The sequence below is a fragment of the Colletes gigas genome, unplaced genomic scaffold (assembly GCF_013123115.1).
Source record: "Colletes gigas isolate AHSC1104 unplaced genomic scaffold, ASM1312311v1 Colletes_gigas_Sc00016, whole genome shotgun sequence".
NCBI classification, from domain to species: domain Eukaryota; kingdom Metazoa; phylum Arthropoda; class Insecta; order Hymenoptera; family Colletidae; genus Colletes; species Colletes gigas.
In genome coordinates this window covers 3,953,962-3,970,821 of record NW_025106645.1, presented here as the reverse complement: position 1 = coordinate 3,970,821, position 16,860 = coordinate 3,953,962, and the positions used below count along the sequence as shown (strand labels likewise).

At 34.3% G+C, this 16,860-nt stretch overlaps 3 protein-coding genes and 1 long non-coding RNA gene across 9 annotated transcripts; 2 read left to right on the top strand and 2 right to left on the bottom strand.

Moving 5' to 3' along the window:
• Positions 1–243: 243 nt before the first annotated feature.
• Positions 244–4,213, top strand: LOC122400114 (ATPase ASNA1 homolog). 4 transcript variants are annotated; one of them, XM_043401360.1, is made up of 7 exons: positions 244–560; positions 632–840; positions 921–1,023; positions 1,513–1,675; positions 2,028–2,333; positions 2,415–2,640; positions 4,086–4,213. In XM_043401360.1, exons 1-6 carry the CDS (start codon positions 439–441, stop codon positions 2,532–2,534), a joined length of 1,023 nt encoding a protein of 340 aa, XP_043257295.1. In that variant the 5' UTR covers positions 244–438; the 3' UTR covers positions 2,535–2,640; positions 4,086–4,213. The 4 variants fall into 4 exon arrangements, with proteins under 4 accessions (XP_043257295.1, XP_043257296.1, XP_043257294.1 ...); XM_043401361.1 differs by lacking the exon at positions 4,086–4,213 and adding an exon at positions 3,515–4,015; XM_043401359.1 differs by lacking the exon at positions 4,086–4,213 and adding an exon at positions 3,499–4,014.
• Positions 2,647–9,584, bottom strand: LOC122400112 (2-amino-3-ketobutyrate coenzyme A ligase, mitochondrial). Of its 3 annotated transcripts, XM_043401356.1 has the most exons (9): positions 9,320–9,584; positions 9,025–9,212; positions 8,195–8,711; positions 5,012–5,136; positions 4,644–4,930; positions 4,079–4,285; positions 3,504–3,696; positions 3,062–3,239; positions 2,647–2,947 (listed from the first exon to the last, which is right to left on the bottom strand). In XM_043401356.1, the coding sequence occupies exons 1-9, from the start codon at positions 9,492–9,494 to the stop codon at positions 2,790–2,792; spliced, it is 2,028 nt and encodes a 675-aa protein (XP_043257291.1). In that variant the 5' UTR covers positions 9,495–9,584; the 3' UTR covers positions 2,647–2,789. The 3 variants fall into 3 exon arrangements, with proteins under 3 accessions (XP_043257291.1, XP_043257293.1, XP_043257292.1); XM_043401358.1 differs by lacking the exons at positions 8,195–8,711; positions 9,025–9,212; positions 9,320–9,584 and adding an exon at positions 5,299–5,553 and having other exon boundaries at positions 5,012–5,217; XM_043401357.1 differs by lacking the exons at positions 2,647–2,947; positions 3,062–3,239; positions 3,504–3,696; ... (1 more) ...; positions 4,644–4,930; positions 5,012–5,136 and adding an exon at positions 6,331–7,474 and having other exon boundaries at positions 7,546–8,711.
• Positions 9,585–10,529: 945 nt separating this feature from the next.
• On the bottom strand, positions 10,530–12,279 carry LOC122400111 (LDLR chaperone boca). Its single transcript, XM_043401355.1, has 5 exons — positions 11,857–12,279; positions 11,677–11,751; positions 11,459–11,619; positions 11,115–11,253; positions 10,530–11,044 (listed from the first exon to the last, which is right to left on the bottom strand). Exons 1-5 carry the CDS (start codon positions 12,007–12,009, stop codon positions 10,967–10,969), a joined length of 606 nt encoding a protein of 201 aa, XP_043257290.1. The 5' UTR covers positions 12,010–12,279; the 3' UTR covers positions 10,530–10,966.
• Positions 12,280–12,594: 315 nt separating this feature from the next.
• On the top strand, positions 12,595–14,659 carry LOC122400107. The gene is made up of 5 exons (XR_006259336.1): positions 12,595–13,245; positions 13,326–13,461; positions 13,756–13,779; positions 14,086–14,136; positions 14,212–14,659. It is a non-coding gene; the product is annotated as an uncharacterized LOC122400107 (long non-coding RNA).
• The last annotated feature ends 2,201 nt before the right edge of the window (positions 14,660–16,860 follow it).

The window sequence follows — 16,860 nt, the reverse complement described above, 5'->3', positions numbered from 1 at the left end:
AATGATTATTAAATATATATATTTTCTTTTTAACGTGCCCTATTATGTTCTTAGGTAAAACAGACAAAGAAAATCTGTTTTCTATAGTGAAACCCCTATTTCTGTTTCGAATATTTGCAATCTTTACTTATGCTTGGACATATCTTCTTTAAGTATTCTTATCGTTTTCAACGAATGCGATCATATGTAGCTACTTGTAGCGAAACTCGCGACATATCGATAGTGTAACATCGATGGCTTCTCTCTCCCATCTCCCATCTCACATATAGTTCGTCTATTCCATTTTGTTTTTATGCGTTCGATGATATGTACTTACGTAGTTGACGTGGTGTGATTTTTCTGTTCCGCTTTCTCTACGTTTCTTCATCCGTAACAGTGACAATAGTAGATGACTTGTTAAAATTTTTCAAAACGCGTAACGTTGCGTTTCGATAAAACATGAACACAAATAACAGCGAACCGACCGAATACGAGCCTTCCATTAGAAACGTAATCGAACAACAATCTTTACGATGGATATTCGTCGGCGGTAAAGGTGGAGTTGGTAAAACGACATGCTGGTAATTAGAATTTACGAATATAGTTTCCTCTTTATGACTGTTCGATCATCATTGACACCCATTTTCTTTAGTTGTTCGTTAGCTGTGCAATTGTCGAAAGTGAGAGAAAATGTACTCATCATTTCGACGGATCCCGCGCATAATATCTCCGATGCCTTCGATCAGAAATTTAGCAGAATTCCGACGAAAGTGAAAGGTTTTGATAATTTATTCGCTATGGAAATAGATCCAAATGTTGGCATCACCGAACTGCCCGAGGAATATTTCGAAAGCGAAGCAGGTAAGGTCAATCGACACTGATATTTTATTTTCACTTATCTTTTAACGAACGAATATGAAATTTATAGCTTCGTACTATAGTTTCAGGTAGAGAAGCAATGAGATTGAGTAGGACTGTAACGCAAGAAATTGTGGGTACTTTTCCTGGTATCGACGAGGCGATGAGTTACGTAGAAGTTATGAAGTTAGTGTTGAACTATTTAGCATATTGTCTGCTTTTAAGGGGCCATTCTACCTTGTAGGCATGAAAAATACGTGTTTCTTTGTGATTTTTTTTTGCGGGTTATTAAAGAGCGATTAATTCCGGATTTTGTAGATACATTTATTATATATTTAGCTATATTTACGAATTTTTGCAACGCATAATATCTATTGATTACGCTGTTTTTGTTGATCATCAAACAACAGTTTTTACGAACGGCACCCGACTGCGTACGTGATATCTTGCGAACAAGTTATTCGAAATCCTAAAACCAACGATATTCTTAATATAGATGAGTGTGGTTATAGCATGAACTAGGATCTTTTCAAAAAAATGAAAAATGGCAAAATGGCAGCTATTTTACGAAAAAATACTGAATATTTTCATATATTTGGTTTCTACCCACAAGTTAGAAAGGCTCCTTATGTTGACAAAAAGCATTACTCTTACCTGATATTTATATATTTTCAGGCTTGTTAAAGGAATGAATTTTTCGGTTGTTGTCTTCGATACTGCACCTACCGGGCATACATTAAGGCTACTATCGTTTCCACAAATTGTAGAAAAGAGCCTGGGGAAACTAATGCGTTTAAAGACAAAGATCAGTCCTTTCATCACACAGGTAGAATATAGAGTTGGGTGCATTTTTATTCGAGTAGCAAATAACACTTATGGATAAAATTCATATTTGTCGTGTTATGTATCTTCTTTTACATCTTTTTTATGACATCACTTTTCTAAGAATGAGCAACATTTAGACAGAAAGCTGTACCCTATCATTTGAGATCAAAAGTCGCGTCATGCCTTTGGAGTTAATGATTAAAAATAATGTAATCATTAATTGCGATTAACGATTAACAGCAGTAATTTAATGGTCAGTTGCCGATTAATTTTTTGCCCAATGTTGACTTTTCTATGAAAGATACGCGCCAATCGTTATTGACGTTCAAACGAAGAACTCTAATTTCAAACGCATTGAATTACAGATAAGCTCTTTGTTGGGTGTGACAGATTTCAATGTAGATACATTTTCTACTAAAATAGAGGATATGCTCGTGGTGATGCGGCAAGTAAACGAACAATTCAAAAACCCTGATCAAACAACGTTTGTTTGCGTATGCATAGCAGAATTTTTGTCGCTTTATGAAACCGAGAGGCTTGTACAGGAATTGACAAAATGTGGTATCGACACTCACAACATCATATTAAACCAGCTAATATATTTGAAGGAAGATTCACCTTGCAAACTTTGTCTCGCAAGGCATAAACTACAAAATAAATACTTAGAACAGGTACACATTGAAGTATATTTTAATCGTAATATCATATAAATCCAAAAACATTATAAATTAATTAGCGAAACGTTCTTCCAGATAGTGGATTTGTACGAAGATTTCCATGTGACACGACTTCCTTTGTTAGAAACAGAAGTTCGTGGAGTCCAACAAATCAAAGAGTTCTCTGAAAATCTTGTTAAACCATACAAACCTTAATGTTTATTTAATTAATGTTTAATAAGAATATATAAACTTTACATGTAATCAAAAGCTTTTGTAAACTAAACAAAAAATCCTGTACTCTGTGAAATTTGTATAAAAGGTAATATCTTCGTAATATTTAGTTGGAACATTTTTTTTTTTTGCATGCAAGATCTTAGCCTTGGTGTTCGTCTATAAAACTTAATTTAGCATTACATTTTAATCACACTTTCGCTTTCTGTTTTTTAAAGATGTAAATTAAAAAGGATATCAGGTAATAATTCCTAGTTCTTTTCCAATTTGTATAAACGCACTTGTAGCATGTTGTATATCGTCCACTGTATGCGCAGCGCTAATCTGTACACGTATTCTAGCTTTATCTTTCGGTACTACGGGATAGCTAAAACCAATTACATAAATTCCTTTTTCTGTAAAAGAAAGACAATCATTTCATAGGTTCGAATTTTTTTAAATATCTCGTATTTTCTTATTTATAAGACGTACAAATTTTTATGTTTAAGTATATTGTAAAATAAACGCACCAATCATCTTGTCGGCAAATTCAGTGGCTAATCTTGCATCGCCTATCATGATAGGACAGATAGGATGATTGTCACCAGTGATCGTGAATCCTGCTGCTTTCATACCGTTTCTAAACAGATCGGTGTTGTTTCTTAGTTTATCCAGAAATTCTGTGGAATTTGTTATCAGATCCATCACCTACATAACAAAATTAGACATTAATCGATTATTTCTTCTGAGCTAATCGATCTATTGTGCGACGCGATTAAAAATTTGGTCGTTCGAGTGAATTGTGATTTTTCAGTTAATATTTTCAACTGGAAATAACAACTATTATAAAAGACAAAATCGTTAATGCGAATTAGAAAATGTAACACTACTCTGTAAAAACATATTCCAATTTTGCATATTTGTCGTTTGTTATCATTAATCAGCGGTTTAAACGTTTCTTTTATAGCATACCTTACTTGCAGATGCGACTACAGGAGGAGGCAATGAATTTGAAAATAAATATGGCCTGCTGCGTTGCCTTAACAAATTAACCAGTTCCTTGTTACTGGTCGTGTAACCACCTGCTGCCCCGCCAAGAGCTTTACCTAATGTCGAATTAATTATATCGATGCTTCCCGACAGACCGAAATAATCTTCTATTCCTCTGCAATAGAATAATTTCATCGATATAAAAAAAAAAGAAGCATTACTGTAAACTGATATATCACATATTGTATTTATTTATTTTTTCTATGTTATCGAAAAATGTTCTATAATTTATAGTCCCTAAACATTTTTTAATTCTACAATTTCTTTGAATCGTAACCCGTAAGCAATAAACACAGTTCTTACGCTAATGCTATTGTTAATGTATTCGAAGATGTAACACATGGATCAGAATAGATTTACAAAACTCTTGATGACTACTAGGAACAATCTTGTAATAATACATCAGTCTCGAATATGTTTAAACGTTGTAATTATTTTCCATTAATAGTACTAGTAAGAAAGTACAAATTGAGTACAAATTATAATAAAATAATCACCTTCCAGATTTTCCGAAGAAACCAGTCGCGTGACAATCGTCCACAAAAGTGATGGCATTATATTTTTGTGCAAGCTCAAGTATTTTTGGTAATGGCGCCACAGTACCATCCATAGAAAAAACACCATCGGTCGCAATAAGACGTAAACGCGAAGACATACTGTCTTGCAGTTTATTTTCTATATCTGTTACGTCTCTGTGTTTGTACCTTTAGTAGTAAGTTATAAAGTAAACAATTATATTTATTTATGTAACAAGGTTTGTTTCCTTATATTTAGTCTCGAAGAGGAATATCGGTTTGCAATCAAAATTATTTCTAATCCAACATTTCAACCCTAACTTTTGCTCGAAAAATGCAACTGCATCCTTTCCCTAAATGAAACTATAATTTTGATTATACTTACTCAACACCCAAATCAGGGTCAATATGTTGAATTAAAAGTAATTTTGATTGTAAATCAGTGTTATTCTTTAAAACTAAAAATAAGCAAACAAAATATTTTTAAACGACTGGCAGTTCAGAGCAAGATATATAATATTTATTTACATTTATTTATGTCACTCACCTGTGTTTCTTTGCCTTGCATAGCCTAATACCGTCGATAATAGAGGCATGATTAAGTTCGTCGCTTAATACCGTGTCTTCGGGCGTTAGCAAGGTTTCAAAGAGGCCAGCGTTCGCATCGAAACAAGATGCGTAAAGTATAGCGTCTTCTCTGCCATGAAATCTGGCAATCTTCTTCTCTAATTCTACGTGAATGTCCTGAGTACCACATATAAATCTTACAGAGCTCAAACCAGCCCCGTATTTATCTAGACCAATCTTTGCTGCTGAAACGACTTCTTTATTATCCTAAATGTAAAAGACCAATTAACCACGAGGTAAAACAATTTATATAAAATTAACAGCCCTTTTTCAAATTATCATACTCACGGATAAGCCCAAATAATTATTTGCACAGAAATTAAGAACTTCTTTCCCGTTTGCCAGTACAATTCGTGTCCGTTGAGACGAAGCTATTAGTCGTTCATTTTTCCATGTACCAGCTTCTTTTATTGCTTTCAATTCTGGCTTTATACATTCTACCAAGGAGCTCATACATTTTTGTAACGTCCATCTTTTCTGTTTAACTTTCGAACCTGTTAAAAAATTAAGTAATCAAATACAGTGTTTTTCCGACAAATATTCTCAAAGCGTTTACATTAAAGTTACATAGATACTTTTATGAAAAATGGAGTTCATATCTTGAAGCACTTCACAGTATGTAGTATACCTCAACATATGTTGGATGATATCTGCTTATGTAGAAAATAGAAGGTGGTAAACTAGTCAAACCTGTTTAGTAGTTAATTCATTCCCAAGGACCTGGACCTGTTCTTATGTTGCTAATGATGGTTTGTATCTGACCTTTCAAATTAAATAATGTTCATATCGCGCGGTAACACATAAAAAATATTTTACCAAATCGTAGGAACAATAACAATGATATTAGTGACTGCTAGTATGTGTTTAATAGTTAGGTAGAATTAAAGGATACCTTTGTTAGAAGTTGAATACTTAATTTCCATGACATTTATTTTACACTCTTCTTACATTTCTCTTTTGTAATTTTATTTAAATAATATTATTATCAGTAAATACCTATTATAATGACTTATAAACATAAATTATTTCCTAAATTTTCCTTGTCCCATCTGGTAAATATATTAATTACAAGCATATTTTTTGTAACATTATGATAGTATTTGACAATTAAATTGTTCACATTTCCTAGCGGAGGAGATTTGCTTTTTAAAATTTGTTTCCATTATACAATATTGCTACGTATATTAACATTTTATACTAGTAATTCGTACGCGATGTAATGTAATATTATTCAGAGCTATATTATTAGTTTACTGCAAAAATTCTATGTTGTCAGTAAAAATTAAACTGGAATTGAATTCTTCAGTTAATTTACTGTTAAAAGAAAACTCGTACTTCGGACAGTACCTCACACTTTTTGTGTTTTTTGTTATTTTAGACACAATTGTGCAATTTTTTCAAATTACCACACGAATGAAGTAACCAATATTTTTTAAACTATTTAAATATAAGTACATTATACAAAACTAGTCGCTTGACAAAAGTCTTAGCCTAATAATAATTGTTTTTATACAATTTAATAGAAAGAAAATAATTTTTCACTTAAAATTACTAATTTTCATTGTTTTTTCTCTACTTTTGTAATAGAAATTGTTTAAAGGGTAATTATTTTTATATAATACAAACATAAAGAATCGAGATTAACTTCTATAAAAAGCTTCATATTTCCGAGAATCTTCGAGATTTTTAAACGCTGGCAATATTAATCAAAAGAGGAAGTAGGTATAGTATCCTAAAATTCGTGAAAATGTAAAAATCGATTCCCAATATATGTATAGTTCATTCTCCAAACGCAAGGCCCTTTGATTATTTTGAGCAATACCTTTATAGCTGGTTTAGATAACATTTATAAGAGTACCACATTAGAAACAATAAGGTTTGTATCTAACATTTATTATTTTTTATTCAACTAGAAGTCAGTAGTCAGAACTTGTGCAGCAATGTAATATTTATAATACGAATATTGTATATGATGTTAGAAACATAGCAACAATTGTTTAGCAAATACATTAAATGAATTCGTTATAATGCATCTGAATAAAATTAGCATACTATTATCCTATATAAGGTTTGGAATTATTACTTTTATTACTAAATACATTGTAACATTAAAGTTCTGTATTTGTTTTGCATTTATGCTTAAATCTGCCAGTCTTTTTTGTCACAAATTGCATTCTGAAATCTCACTATTTGGTCTGTCATAACTTGGTCTTAATTATCACGTAATCTTACACAATAATTTGTATTAAGCCACGAATAATACATTATCAGGATGGTAATTTCTAATATAGATTTTTGCCAATTTTCTCAAATGTTCATACATTTGTTCGTATAATTATTATTGGAAGCAATAGGAGGATGGAAATTTAAATTTAAATTCGTAACTATATAGTAATACAGATATCTACGATTAGAGATCTGGATAAGACGTAGAACGATAGATAGTCTTTAATTCAGGATTTATGCGAGCAAAATTAATGTACATATAACTTTGTTTGATCTTCAATTTGAACCTACAATGCTTGTTATATATTAAGATTCGTTAAGAAAATCTGCAGCAAGTTTCTTATTTTACAATGCAGTTAATGAAGTTTTAATGTTTAATAACAATTTCACGATGCTTTGTTCTTAACTGAAAAACGAGTCGCTAACGAATATGCACGTGGGAAATTGTGTATGATTACATAAAGTATCCCCAGGTATACAATGATGGCAATTGTGAGAAAGAGATCAAATACAGCGGGTTTTACACTGAAACGTAATAAATTACATTATCTACAGGGATCTCTATCTATACTAATCGAAGTAGTCAATAAACTTACCTGTATACGTTCAGCGTAGCTTTTGTAACATCGTAAAATACGAATTCTGGATCTTGTTTGTCAGGACTGTGCAAGGTAACTTTGACATCCCCAAGATATCTAGCCATTGCTTCTTCCAGTGTGCCAACTAACGTATTATGCTTGTCTGCCAATAAGGGGGCAGCTCTTGGTTGCGATGCTAAGTAACTAAACCATAAAGTTAATGATTCCTTCGAAACTTCCAGTGGATCCATGAAAATTTGACTAGAGCTCAAATTATATATATGTCTTGCTAACGCTTCCGCGACTACTTGAGTATGTTTGTACAACTTATCTATTTGTCCTGCTTTCATTAAATCTAAGATTGTCGTTCTGATTGGATCTTCGTGACTCTTTAAGGTGGATAAAGTTGTTGCCGGTAATCTTCGCATACTGTATCTCTCGTGTTCCCAAGCTAGCGATTTGTCGGCTAAATTTATTTTCTTGTGCACACCTTCCACGGTAGTGCCGTTCAATGAGTCGGACACTGCTTTAAGTTCTTTGTAAAAAAGACCGCCCGTGGAATTTTCTTTCGGCGGTTTTGAAACGTGCACATAAATATTATCGCTAGTAGATACTGTATCGAGGCAGATGACGTAAGCTGCGTCTTGTATTATGGAGCCCTCGAGACCATCCAGCTGATCTTCTAACCATTTTTTACTGCCTTGGTAATTTAGCTTTCCAGCACCAGTTATGATGAAGACAAGGTTGTACTGTGGCCTTGATCTGCTGGTAGAATACAAAGTGGAGAATAATCGTGCTATTTCTAATAACATAGCCATTCCAGATGCATTGCTGTCTGCTCCAAACGACAATTCGGGCGCAACTCCCGTGCTATCGTAATGCGTTACCAAGGCAATTGTGGGTAATTTTTCCTCCGCTCTGGTACCGGTTAACTTTCCGTGCAAAGTAGCTACTTTAACGTCCGTCTTGGCGAGCGCTTGCCCAGTTGGTACCACCACTTGATAACCACTGGCGGATATAAAATTAAACATCGCTTCGGCGGCAGAACCTGTTTTTTCATCCATGATAAATCCACTGGCAAGGTCGTCCAAAATAGTTTGAAGATCTGGATGCCAGGAAGCGAAATACACTGGTATCATTGTTTCTGGTCCAAACATCATACAATCTTCTAAGCTCATAATATGCTGAAACAAACAAATTATGTATACAATAATTTTTTTTATCAACATCACGGTTATTTAGAATATTTGATTGGTCTATTCGATCCATTTGCAATCGCAAAATGGAACATTCCATGCAACAATGCAACAATTCTAACACCATAAATGGTGACCGATACAGTAGATCACGCACACGTGACAGTGGCCAACGTCTGCTAGCTTGCAAAGTCACGTATACGTGACAGCGGCCTTCAAAGTGTTAAGCAACTGTCACCATGTCGGTATAATATCTATTAGAAGCTGGAACTCTCGTAAATATGTATATAGACTTGTTAACCTGTTTTTCTTCTATCGTCAATTCTGCAATTTTCTCTGGCAAAACTACTATCAGGGCTCCTGCCTTGTTCTTAATCGAGTAAAAGTGATTTGGTGTAAGGTCCAAGGCTTTAGCAACAACACAGTGTCTAGAGGTGCTCCATCCAGTGAGAGATCTTGCTTCCAAAGAAACAGGGGCACTACGGCAACCTGAATGAAAAAATTCAATCTTATTGTGGATTTGACGAGATAACATTTTCGTGTATTTGATTGTATCAATTAATCGTTCATCAATCAAAATGCACGAATTTTATTACCGTGAGGTTCGCCGTGCAAGTCATACTGATGCATCCGATATACAGGAAATTCGTGCGATGCCGCAACTGGGTTAACCGGGGAGATAATGATAAAGATTGGTAAAATGATTAATAAATAGTATGGCAGATATCCTCGACATAATTCCGCAAAACTGTCGCATTCTTCTAGCCACATTCTTTCAGATTCCACTCAGAAAAATAGGCTCCTAATTATTTTCATCGACCTAGGTATTACCATGCGACAAACTGTGCACGATCAGCTCGACGATTCTTGCTCTGGCCACAAATAACGTAAAGAATAGACCGACCATCCAAACGTATCTTTCATTCCGCGATTTCTAGTATCTTGGCAGCAAAGTTGTGCAAATTTTATTCACGAATAACGAATAAAAATATTAGATTTACTTGTGAATTAACATTTTGCCTGCCTATTCATTTGCAAAAAATTATATACACATCTAAATCGAAATATTCCTTAATGGACATTTTATATGTTCGTATAGAGGTCGCGACGTAATTTCTTACAAGGTCAAACGAAGCATAAACTCATATTGAATGTTTCATCTATTCTATACTGCATCTGTGACTCAATCTATCTCGTCAAATTCAAAAGCTCCTTTCAGTTTCGTTTGTAGTCTGTTGTCATGTTTTAATGTTGAAGTAAACGATATTACGAATATTCTAACGATGTGACATTGAATAAGATTGCTCTACGAACCGTGATCTTTTTTTTATTTCGATATTGTGGATTAATATCTCCGCAAAACTGTCTCACAACGGAGAGTATGTATTTCATAAAATAATCTGTTCTATACAACGCTTAACCTTTCTTGATTTCATCCGTTTAAAGACGCAATTTTTGCAATTAAGAACCTATATATAGCTGTGCTCATTATTATTTTTCATTTTTTATTTATAGAAAGGAACGAACTCGAGCCAGCATGCCAGAGGCTGTGCATCACCAGATCAACGCTGCTCGGAAAACGTTCCAAACACTGTACCAAATTTCAAAATTGTTGAACACAAACCTGGATCCAACAACCTTAAGTATATGCATTAGGTTATGTGAGAATGGAGTTAATCCATATGCGCTTGCAACTGTGGTGAAAGAGTTGCAAAGAGAAGTACGAGCAATGAATGTCCCTAATCAGTTAGATTCTCAGAGTAGCAGATCAAGTTTGAACAAATGAGTAGTTACACGTTGTATTATAATTTATTAATCAAAACATATCCATTAACATTCTGTTTTGCATATGTTACATTATTTTTAACAGAACTAATATTACTATTAATCGTTATTTCAATTGCTGCTGCTTTAATAATGTTAAAAATGTAATTGGTATTGTAAAATGACCAAAATAAAGTCTTCGTTATACTTCTTTATCTGGTTTCATAGTTTTCAGATATTTCACAGGTTAGATTAGTATTTATGATTTATATTCTTACCTCTACAAAGTATTAAATGGAATTATAAAAAATATATATACAGGTAATTTATATTATAAATTTACTTTTGTAAATTAAACAAAAAAATACTTGTATAAAAAACGGTTCTATACATAGTAGCTTTTGTATAAATATATACAAGTTATAAAAATATACAAAAAAAATATTTAGTATCTTTAAACAATGTTTGTTCATAGTAAATTATAATTCGGTTTTCTTCCTCTCCTTGTTTGTCTTATTTCGTGTGTTTAAATTGTTAATTTTTGCTGCAGTACCTCTCTGTAACAAGCCGTAAATTTAATTATTTAGAAAGGGATACTTCTGTTTTGAATATAGTCTAAAGGTTTACCTGTTTTTGTGGATAATAAGTTTGCCCTTCAAGGGTAACATGAGATAATTCTGGTTGTTGCAGTAAAAAATTTTTTGCATCAACAGCTTGAGAACCTTCACGAAACAAGAATACAGATCTCTTTGGATCAATTGGATATCTGAAAAGAAATCCAACAATTTGATACAGAAACTATGTTAACTAATACCTGAATTAAAAACAATTTTACATTCCTTCGCAAGAAAATAAGGAAGTCCAAATGTTTTACTATGGATAGAATACAATATTCTATTTGATTAAAGGGTTTAAAATTTAATATTGAAGTTCATTATTACTTAATAGCTTGTATCAAGAAAATAAGGTACCTTTCTGCAATAATATGATTATTTTGAAGACTAGTTTGCCAGATCTTCATTATTACAGCTGCTTCTTCTGATGACATGTCCTCATTAGCGTCAACAAACATCATAACACCTTTACCTTTCTTAGTCATTTTGAGTATATTATCAGGATTTGACATATCCAGCTATATAAATAAACAAAATACATAAATGACATTTAAATTACATTGCCAAAATATTACCTTTGATATGTCAATTTGTGGACTGGGTCTAAGGTGTTCTGGAAGTTCATCTGGTTCCAAAGGTTCATCATTTTCCTACAATATATTACATATTAAAATATATTTTTATTTATTGTTTCCATCGGTTACATCTACTTTTTCTTTCAAAATTGAAGAGATATAAAAAGAAATATAGTGTACCTCCCACTGGTCTAATAAATGCTCTAAATCTGCATCAGTCATATCTCGTATATCTTTGTCTCGCCATGATTTCTGTTTGCTTGATTTTGCGTTATTGGTTGCTTCGACGTAGAATAATAAGAATATGCCACAGATGATAATTTCTTTTTTCATATTTAAAATTTATTAGAAATTATTTCGAAAGAGAAACCTCTGGTTTTTGACTCTCTGATAGGCAAAAGTCAGTATGTATGTGTTTTTTGAGGAATCTATTTAGAATGTAATGTGCGCATATACATTTATATGTAAAGTTTAATTCGATAGTAAAACTGAAGGCGAGAATTTATTCTTATCGAACTTTATTCTGTACCCACCAGTGTGGCCACATTGGCACAATTCAGTGAATCGACAGTAACACTAGTAACGACGAATTTCCTTAGCATCTAACCGAATGATGGAGAAAGCAACATACTCTACCGCAAGGGTCGTATATGTATATGTGTGGGGCAGTCGAGACTTCGAATCGTATGTCGATTATCGCGAGATCGTATTTCAGCTGTACAAGAGAAAGAAAGAAGGGCACACACTAGCTTTCTTTATCGATTTCCCGAAGTTGTGCGAAGTACCGAGCACACGTACACGTGGCTCGTGCGGTAGATCTGGCCACACTGGTTGAGTTGCCGCTCTCCCGACAGATGGCAGCACCGTTCGCTTTTTGGTGATACTTGCCATAGGCGCTACTGCTTTTGACGAGAGCGGCAGCTCAATTGTCACAGCATCCTAGATAGTAACCGCGGTTGTAAAAGAAATACAATAAGATTCGAGAACATTTCGTTCCCTAATGGTTTATTATCTTTACGGGTTTACTGTGTCACTCTGACAAGCAACCGTTTTTCGATTAATTCGATAGTTTTTCTCTAAATATATATATTTGCTAGCATTGTCCACTTAAATTATCTGCTTTAACCTATAACTTGTCCGTAGTTGGGACTCCGTACCTATTCAATGCGTGCTAAGTGCGTAATATTTGTGTCTTTCTGTGAATCCAGTGAACAATTGTATTCTTATTGCGGCCTCTAGAATCTCCCATTAAAAATTTTCCCAGGGTTGGCGAACATCCCTGTATATGATCTAAGATTACTACACTTTGCAATTGACATAACCTCAAAAGATAGTAGTGGGTACGATGGCGCCCAATATGAAACGTAGGCACTGTAGAATTTTCGCATCTCAATTAGAAAAAAGAAATGTTGCCATAGCAAAGAAATTAATTTGGAAAAATTGGCACCAAATGTTTTGCAATGAAAATTTCACATGAAACGAAGTTGTTTTCTATTCTACTCTGGATAAGCAGGCACCAAGGTTATAAGATTGCTCCTGTACCTAGAAACTCAAGGGGTTCTGTACCTGGTAAGGTTTTGATTGTGGAAACACAATTTTTCGAATATTATAATTATTAGTGTGTTCATTTTCTCATTGATTGATTGTAGAGTACCAAGGAAGTCTGAGCTGATGAGAAAAAATATGAATTTCTTTCGTCCAATTTTGCTAGATTTATGGCTATGGAAGCCCCCATGGAAATGGAACCAACTCTGGGTACAAATATGCTCTGGATGGTGAGAAGCTGTAAGTAATTTAACATGATAATTAAGATTAGTTGAATTTTGCATGTGTTGTACAGTGAAGTTACAATCAATAGTTGCAAACTGTGAGAATTTTTGTGAGCAATTAAGTGATAGAATTATGTGGGTTTGTAATTTGGTCCAAATACGGTGCTATTTTGTACCAGCACAGGCTAATAAGACTAGTTAAATAGCATCTTGTTTAAACATCTTCTCCAATTGTGGCAACACAGAATCTATTTTATGTGTAATTTAAGTGTTATTGAAAGATCAATATATTGCAAATATTTTTTCTAAGGTCACTTATGGATGTTTTATGCGTGTAAGTACATATTTGTTTTTACTGTATTGTGTAACTGAAATTGAAATATGTTCAGATATGTATATGATATGACCTTGATATGACTTTTGACTCTGAAAATTAAAAACTGTTTTTCTTAATTATTGATCACTTATCTTAAAGTAAAATTATATCAATCTTCTCTTGCTTTGAGTAACTTAACGTGAACGATAGATTGATAAACTAATAAATTGCTTGAAAATGGCTAGGCCTCTGTGTCCTCAGAGGTCAAATTTCGAAAAATGATATTTAAAAAATATATTTCTTGCAACGTATTAGTCGTAAAAGTTAAATGCTCGGCCACAATCAATTACAAGAACCAATTTACGACACAATAAGGTAAATATGACTACATTCATTTTGTAGTTATACTTGTTTTTACAATGAATTTTAAAATATTTATCCTTATTATAGATATGCTTGGGTTATCGGGAAATCGTTCACATTTGATCAATGTGAATGAGGCGGCCTTCCCAATGGAATTGAATACGCAAAGTCTTGTATGTGCAAAAATAGAGCTTTCGTTAGATACACGCGATTACTAAAATTTAAATATTTCGATTATTTTTTATGAAAAAGTACCACGCAAGTTCGTGCACTTCATAAATTTAAAATAGCAATTAAATTCAATTCTTAAAGACATACATCTGAATATCGGTGAAAAGTATAGAATATCGTATTCAAGCGTGTGATTGAAAAAAAATTGTAAAAATGAAAAAAAAATCCTGTACAGATTGATTCAGTAAGACTCAAAAACCTACACCGCGTCATCATATTACCACAAGGCGAACGTCTTACTGATCAGGCTGTAGTACATTGATTTTTTAAACATGTAATTATACTTTATCAAATAAACATCAATAACAACTCAAAGTGTAATATTTTAAGTTTTAGTTTCTTAACATCTACGACTATGCAAACGTTGATTAGTCAACAGCGCACCTCGGAACCTCTCCTCGTTACATCGATAGAAGATGCAATAGGTGTTCATAAGATGGACAAATTGCACAATTTTGATGGATGCACAAATTTAATGGACCGGTGGTTTTAGGTATGGTTAGGAAAGAGAAAGGAGTTCCGGACGAACCAGGGGCTCTATACCCTGGGAGCCGTAGGAGGAGGTTACGTGGATGAATTAGGGGTTCGATTCCCTGAGAGCCACGGGGTTAGATTTATAAGGAAAATGTATGGTTTCAAAAACGTAGGTTTTTAGGATGTTTTTAGGATCTTGCTCTGTCACCTCGAGCGGTAAAGGTGTACCGGGTTCGTGAGATACCCCTAGTCTTACTGTTAATATGGTTCAGGGTTGTATTAAGTGAGGATAACTATTTGAATATATTCTAGTCGATGCTCAAGTAGAATAGTCAATTAACAGAACTAGCACTATTGCTAGGTTGTCTTGACGGCGTACTTCTCGATTAGTCTAATGGGCACTCACTAATAAAGCCGCTAAGGTAGATACGTCGTTTGATGGGGATGTAGCCCGATCTTGCCTCGAGTGTCAAAGTAACGTTGCATCGAGAGTTTCAGAAAAGCTGAGTTCCTCGAGTGAGAAAACGCGGTCCTTATACTCGAAATTGCTCTGTAAGCAACTGAGCTTGTGCTCAGTTAAAAATGAAAATTGTGCCGGTTGCTCATATACGACATGAGTCAACCCCGTCCAGGGGGGTTGCGCGCTAGATCATCGGGCCAACGCCCAAGCTACCAAACGTTTCGGTCCCATACACGAATGATATGTAACAATGGTAAAAATTCAGATAGGTTTCATTTACTGGTTAACAACTTTTACCCTATGTCCTGTAAAAATTTGTTGTTTCTCGTTTCGCGGAGTGAAACATAATAGGGCAAAAATGTAATTGTTCGTATATTCGTAAATACATAAATATGTATATGTCAGCCGTAAGTCGTGGACATGAGTGAAAATGAATCGCGTACGGGTCTGCTGGAGCGAAATATTAAAAATGTCTCGAACCGCAAAGGGTTAAAAGGGTCTTGTATGCGCGCAGGCGAAACGGTCTGGAACGTCGTAATTGTGACGTAAACATATATGCACATAGGTAGACGGACGGGTACGCGTTCACGGGAGCGGAAGTCGAGCGCGCACAATCAGGATCGGAAGTAATTCCGGTGGCCGTGGTCGCCGCGATGGCATTGTTAGCCGATCCGCTGAATAATAATTGGCGTTCGGTACATTCACATGGTCAGGATCGTGAAGCGTCAATATCTTTCCGGATGGAACAGAAACGTCACCTGGCAGTTTTGCTCCACGATATAGCGTTCGTTCAGTCGTTGTGGATCTATACCTGTGACTCGATCGTCGCTCGCTACGTATGTACGTATCAAAAGTAAATCGAGCCTAGTTATTTTCTATTAGCGATCGAAATTCGTTGCGTTTGATAGTTTTGTGCGCATCGATCAGCCTTGGAGTTTAAACTTCTTTAAGTTTTGTCGCGAAATATTAATTTTAAAGATTTGTTCAGTTTACCCGAGGCAGTAATTTAAAATCTGCTTAGCTTTACTATTGAAGTAAAAAGCTATTACCAGAGTCGGTTTAGGATACCTTTGATTAAACGAGGCGTCAGAATGGTCCGTCATAAAGGGTCCCGCGAGGCCTGACCTTACTTTTAGGCTAAGCATTTCTACCTGGAACGTGCTCACCATCTTGAAAAAAGACTTTTCCGATTGGTAGCTAGCTTCTCCAAACAGTATTTACGACGGCAACTTGTACAAGAAGGACAGTTAGAAAATTATATCGAAACCGAGAACACATATTATACCGAGCTAGGATCAATACCGAAAAGCAGTTCTATTGTACTTATTAACAAATTGTACATATGTATATTTCGTCGCGAGCTAAATCGACAACTATGTACGCCAGATCGACGCGTCAAGTTTCACTCGAATTTAATTCGATTTATTAAAACACGAAGAGTATGGAAAGAAGAAATAAGTGACGCGCTAACAGTGACCACAGAACGTCTAAGTAGCAGAAAAGGATTACACAAAAAAAGTGACGATATTAAAAAATTAAGTAAAGTTCGTCAAGGTACGATTTAGTAAAAT

Excerpts from the sequence above, each read along its gene's own strand:
- LOC122400114 (XM_043401360.1), top strand. The coding sequence starts at position 439 with ATGAACACAAATAACAGCGAACCGACCGAATACGAGCCTTCCATTAGA. Across the intron at positions 1,024-1,512 it reads AGTTACGTAGAAGTTATGAA|GCTTGTTAAAGGAATGAATT; the intron begins GTTAGTGTTGAA and ends ATATATTTTCAG. Across the intron at positions 1,676-2,027 it reads TCACACAGGTAGAATATAGA|ATAAGCTCTTTGTTGGGTGT; the intron begins GTTGGGTGCATT and ends ATTGAATTACAG.
- LOC122400112 (XM_043401356.1), bottom strand. The coding sequence starts at position 9,494 with ATGTGGCTAGAAGAATGCGACAGTTTTGCGGAATTATGTCGAGGATAT. Across the intron at positions 4,931-5,011 it reads ATAATTATTTGGGCTTATCC|GATAATAAAGAAGTCGTTTC; the intron begins GTGAGTATGATA and ends TTTTACATTTAG. Across the intron at positions 2,948-3,061 it reads ATTTGCCGACAAGATGATTG|AAAAAGGAATTTATGTAATT; the intron begins GTGCGTTTATTT and ends TTTCTTTTACAG.
- LOC122400111 (XM_043401355.1), bottom strand. The coding sequence starts at position 12,009 with ATGAAAAAAGAAATTATCATCTGTGGCATATTCTTATTATTCTACGTC. Across the intron at positions 11,752-11,856 it reads ATTTATTAGACCAGTGGGAG|GAAAATGATGAACCTTTGGA; the intron begins GTACACTATATT and ends AATATATTGTAG. Across the intron at positions 11,254-11,458 it reads AATCATATTATTGCAGAAAG|ATATCCAATTGATCCAAAGA; the intron begins GTACCTTATTTT and ends ATTTCTTTTCAG.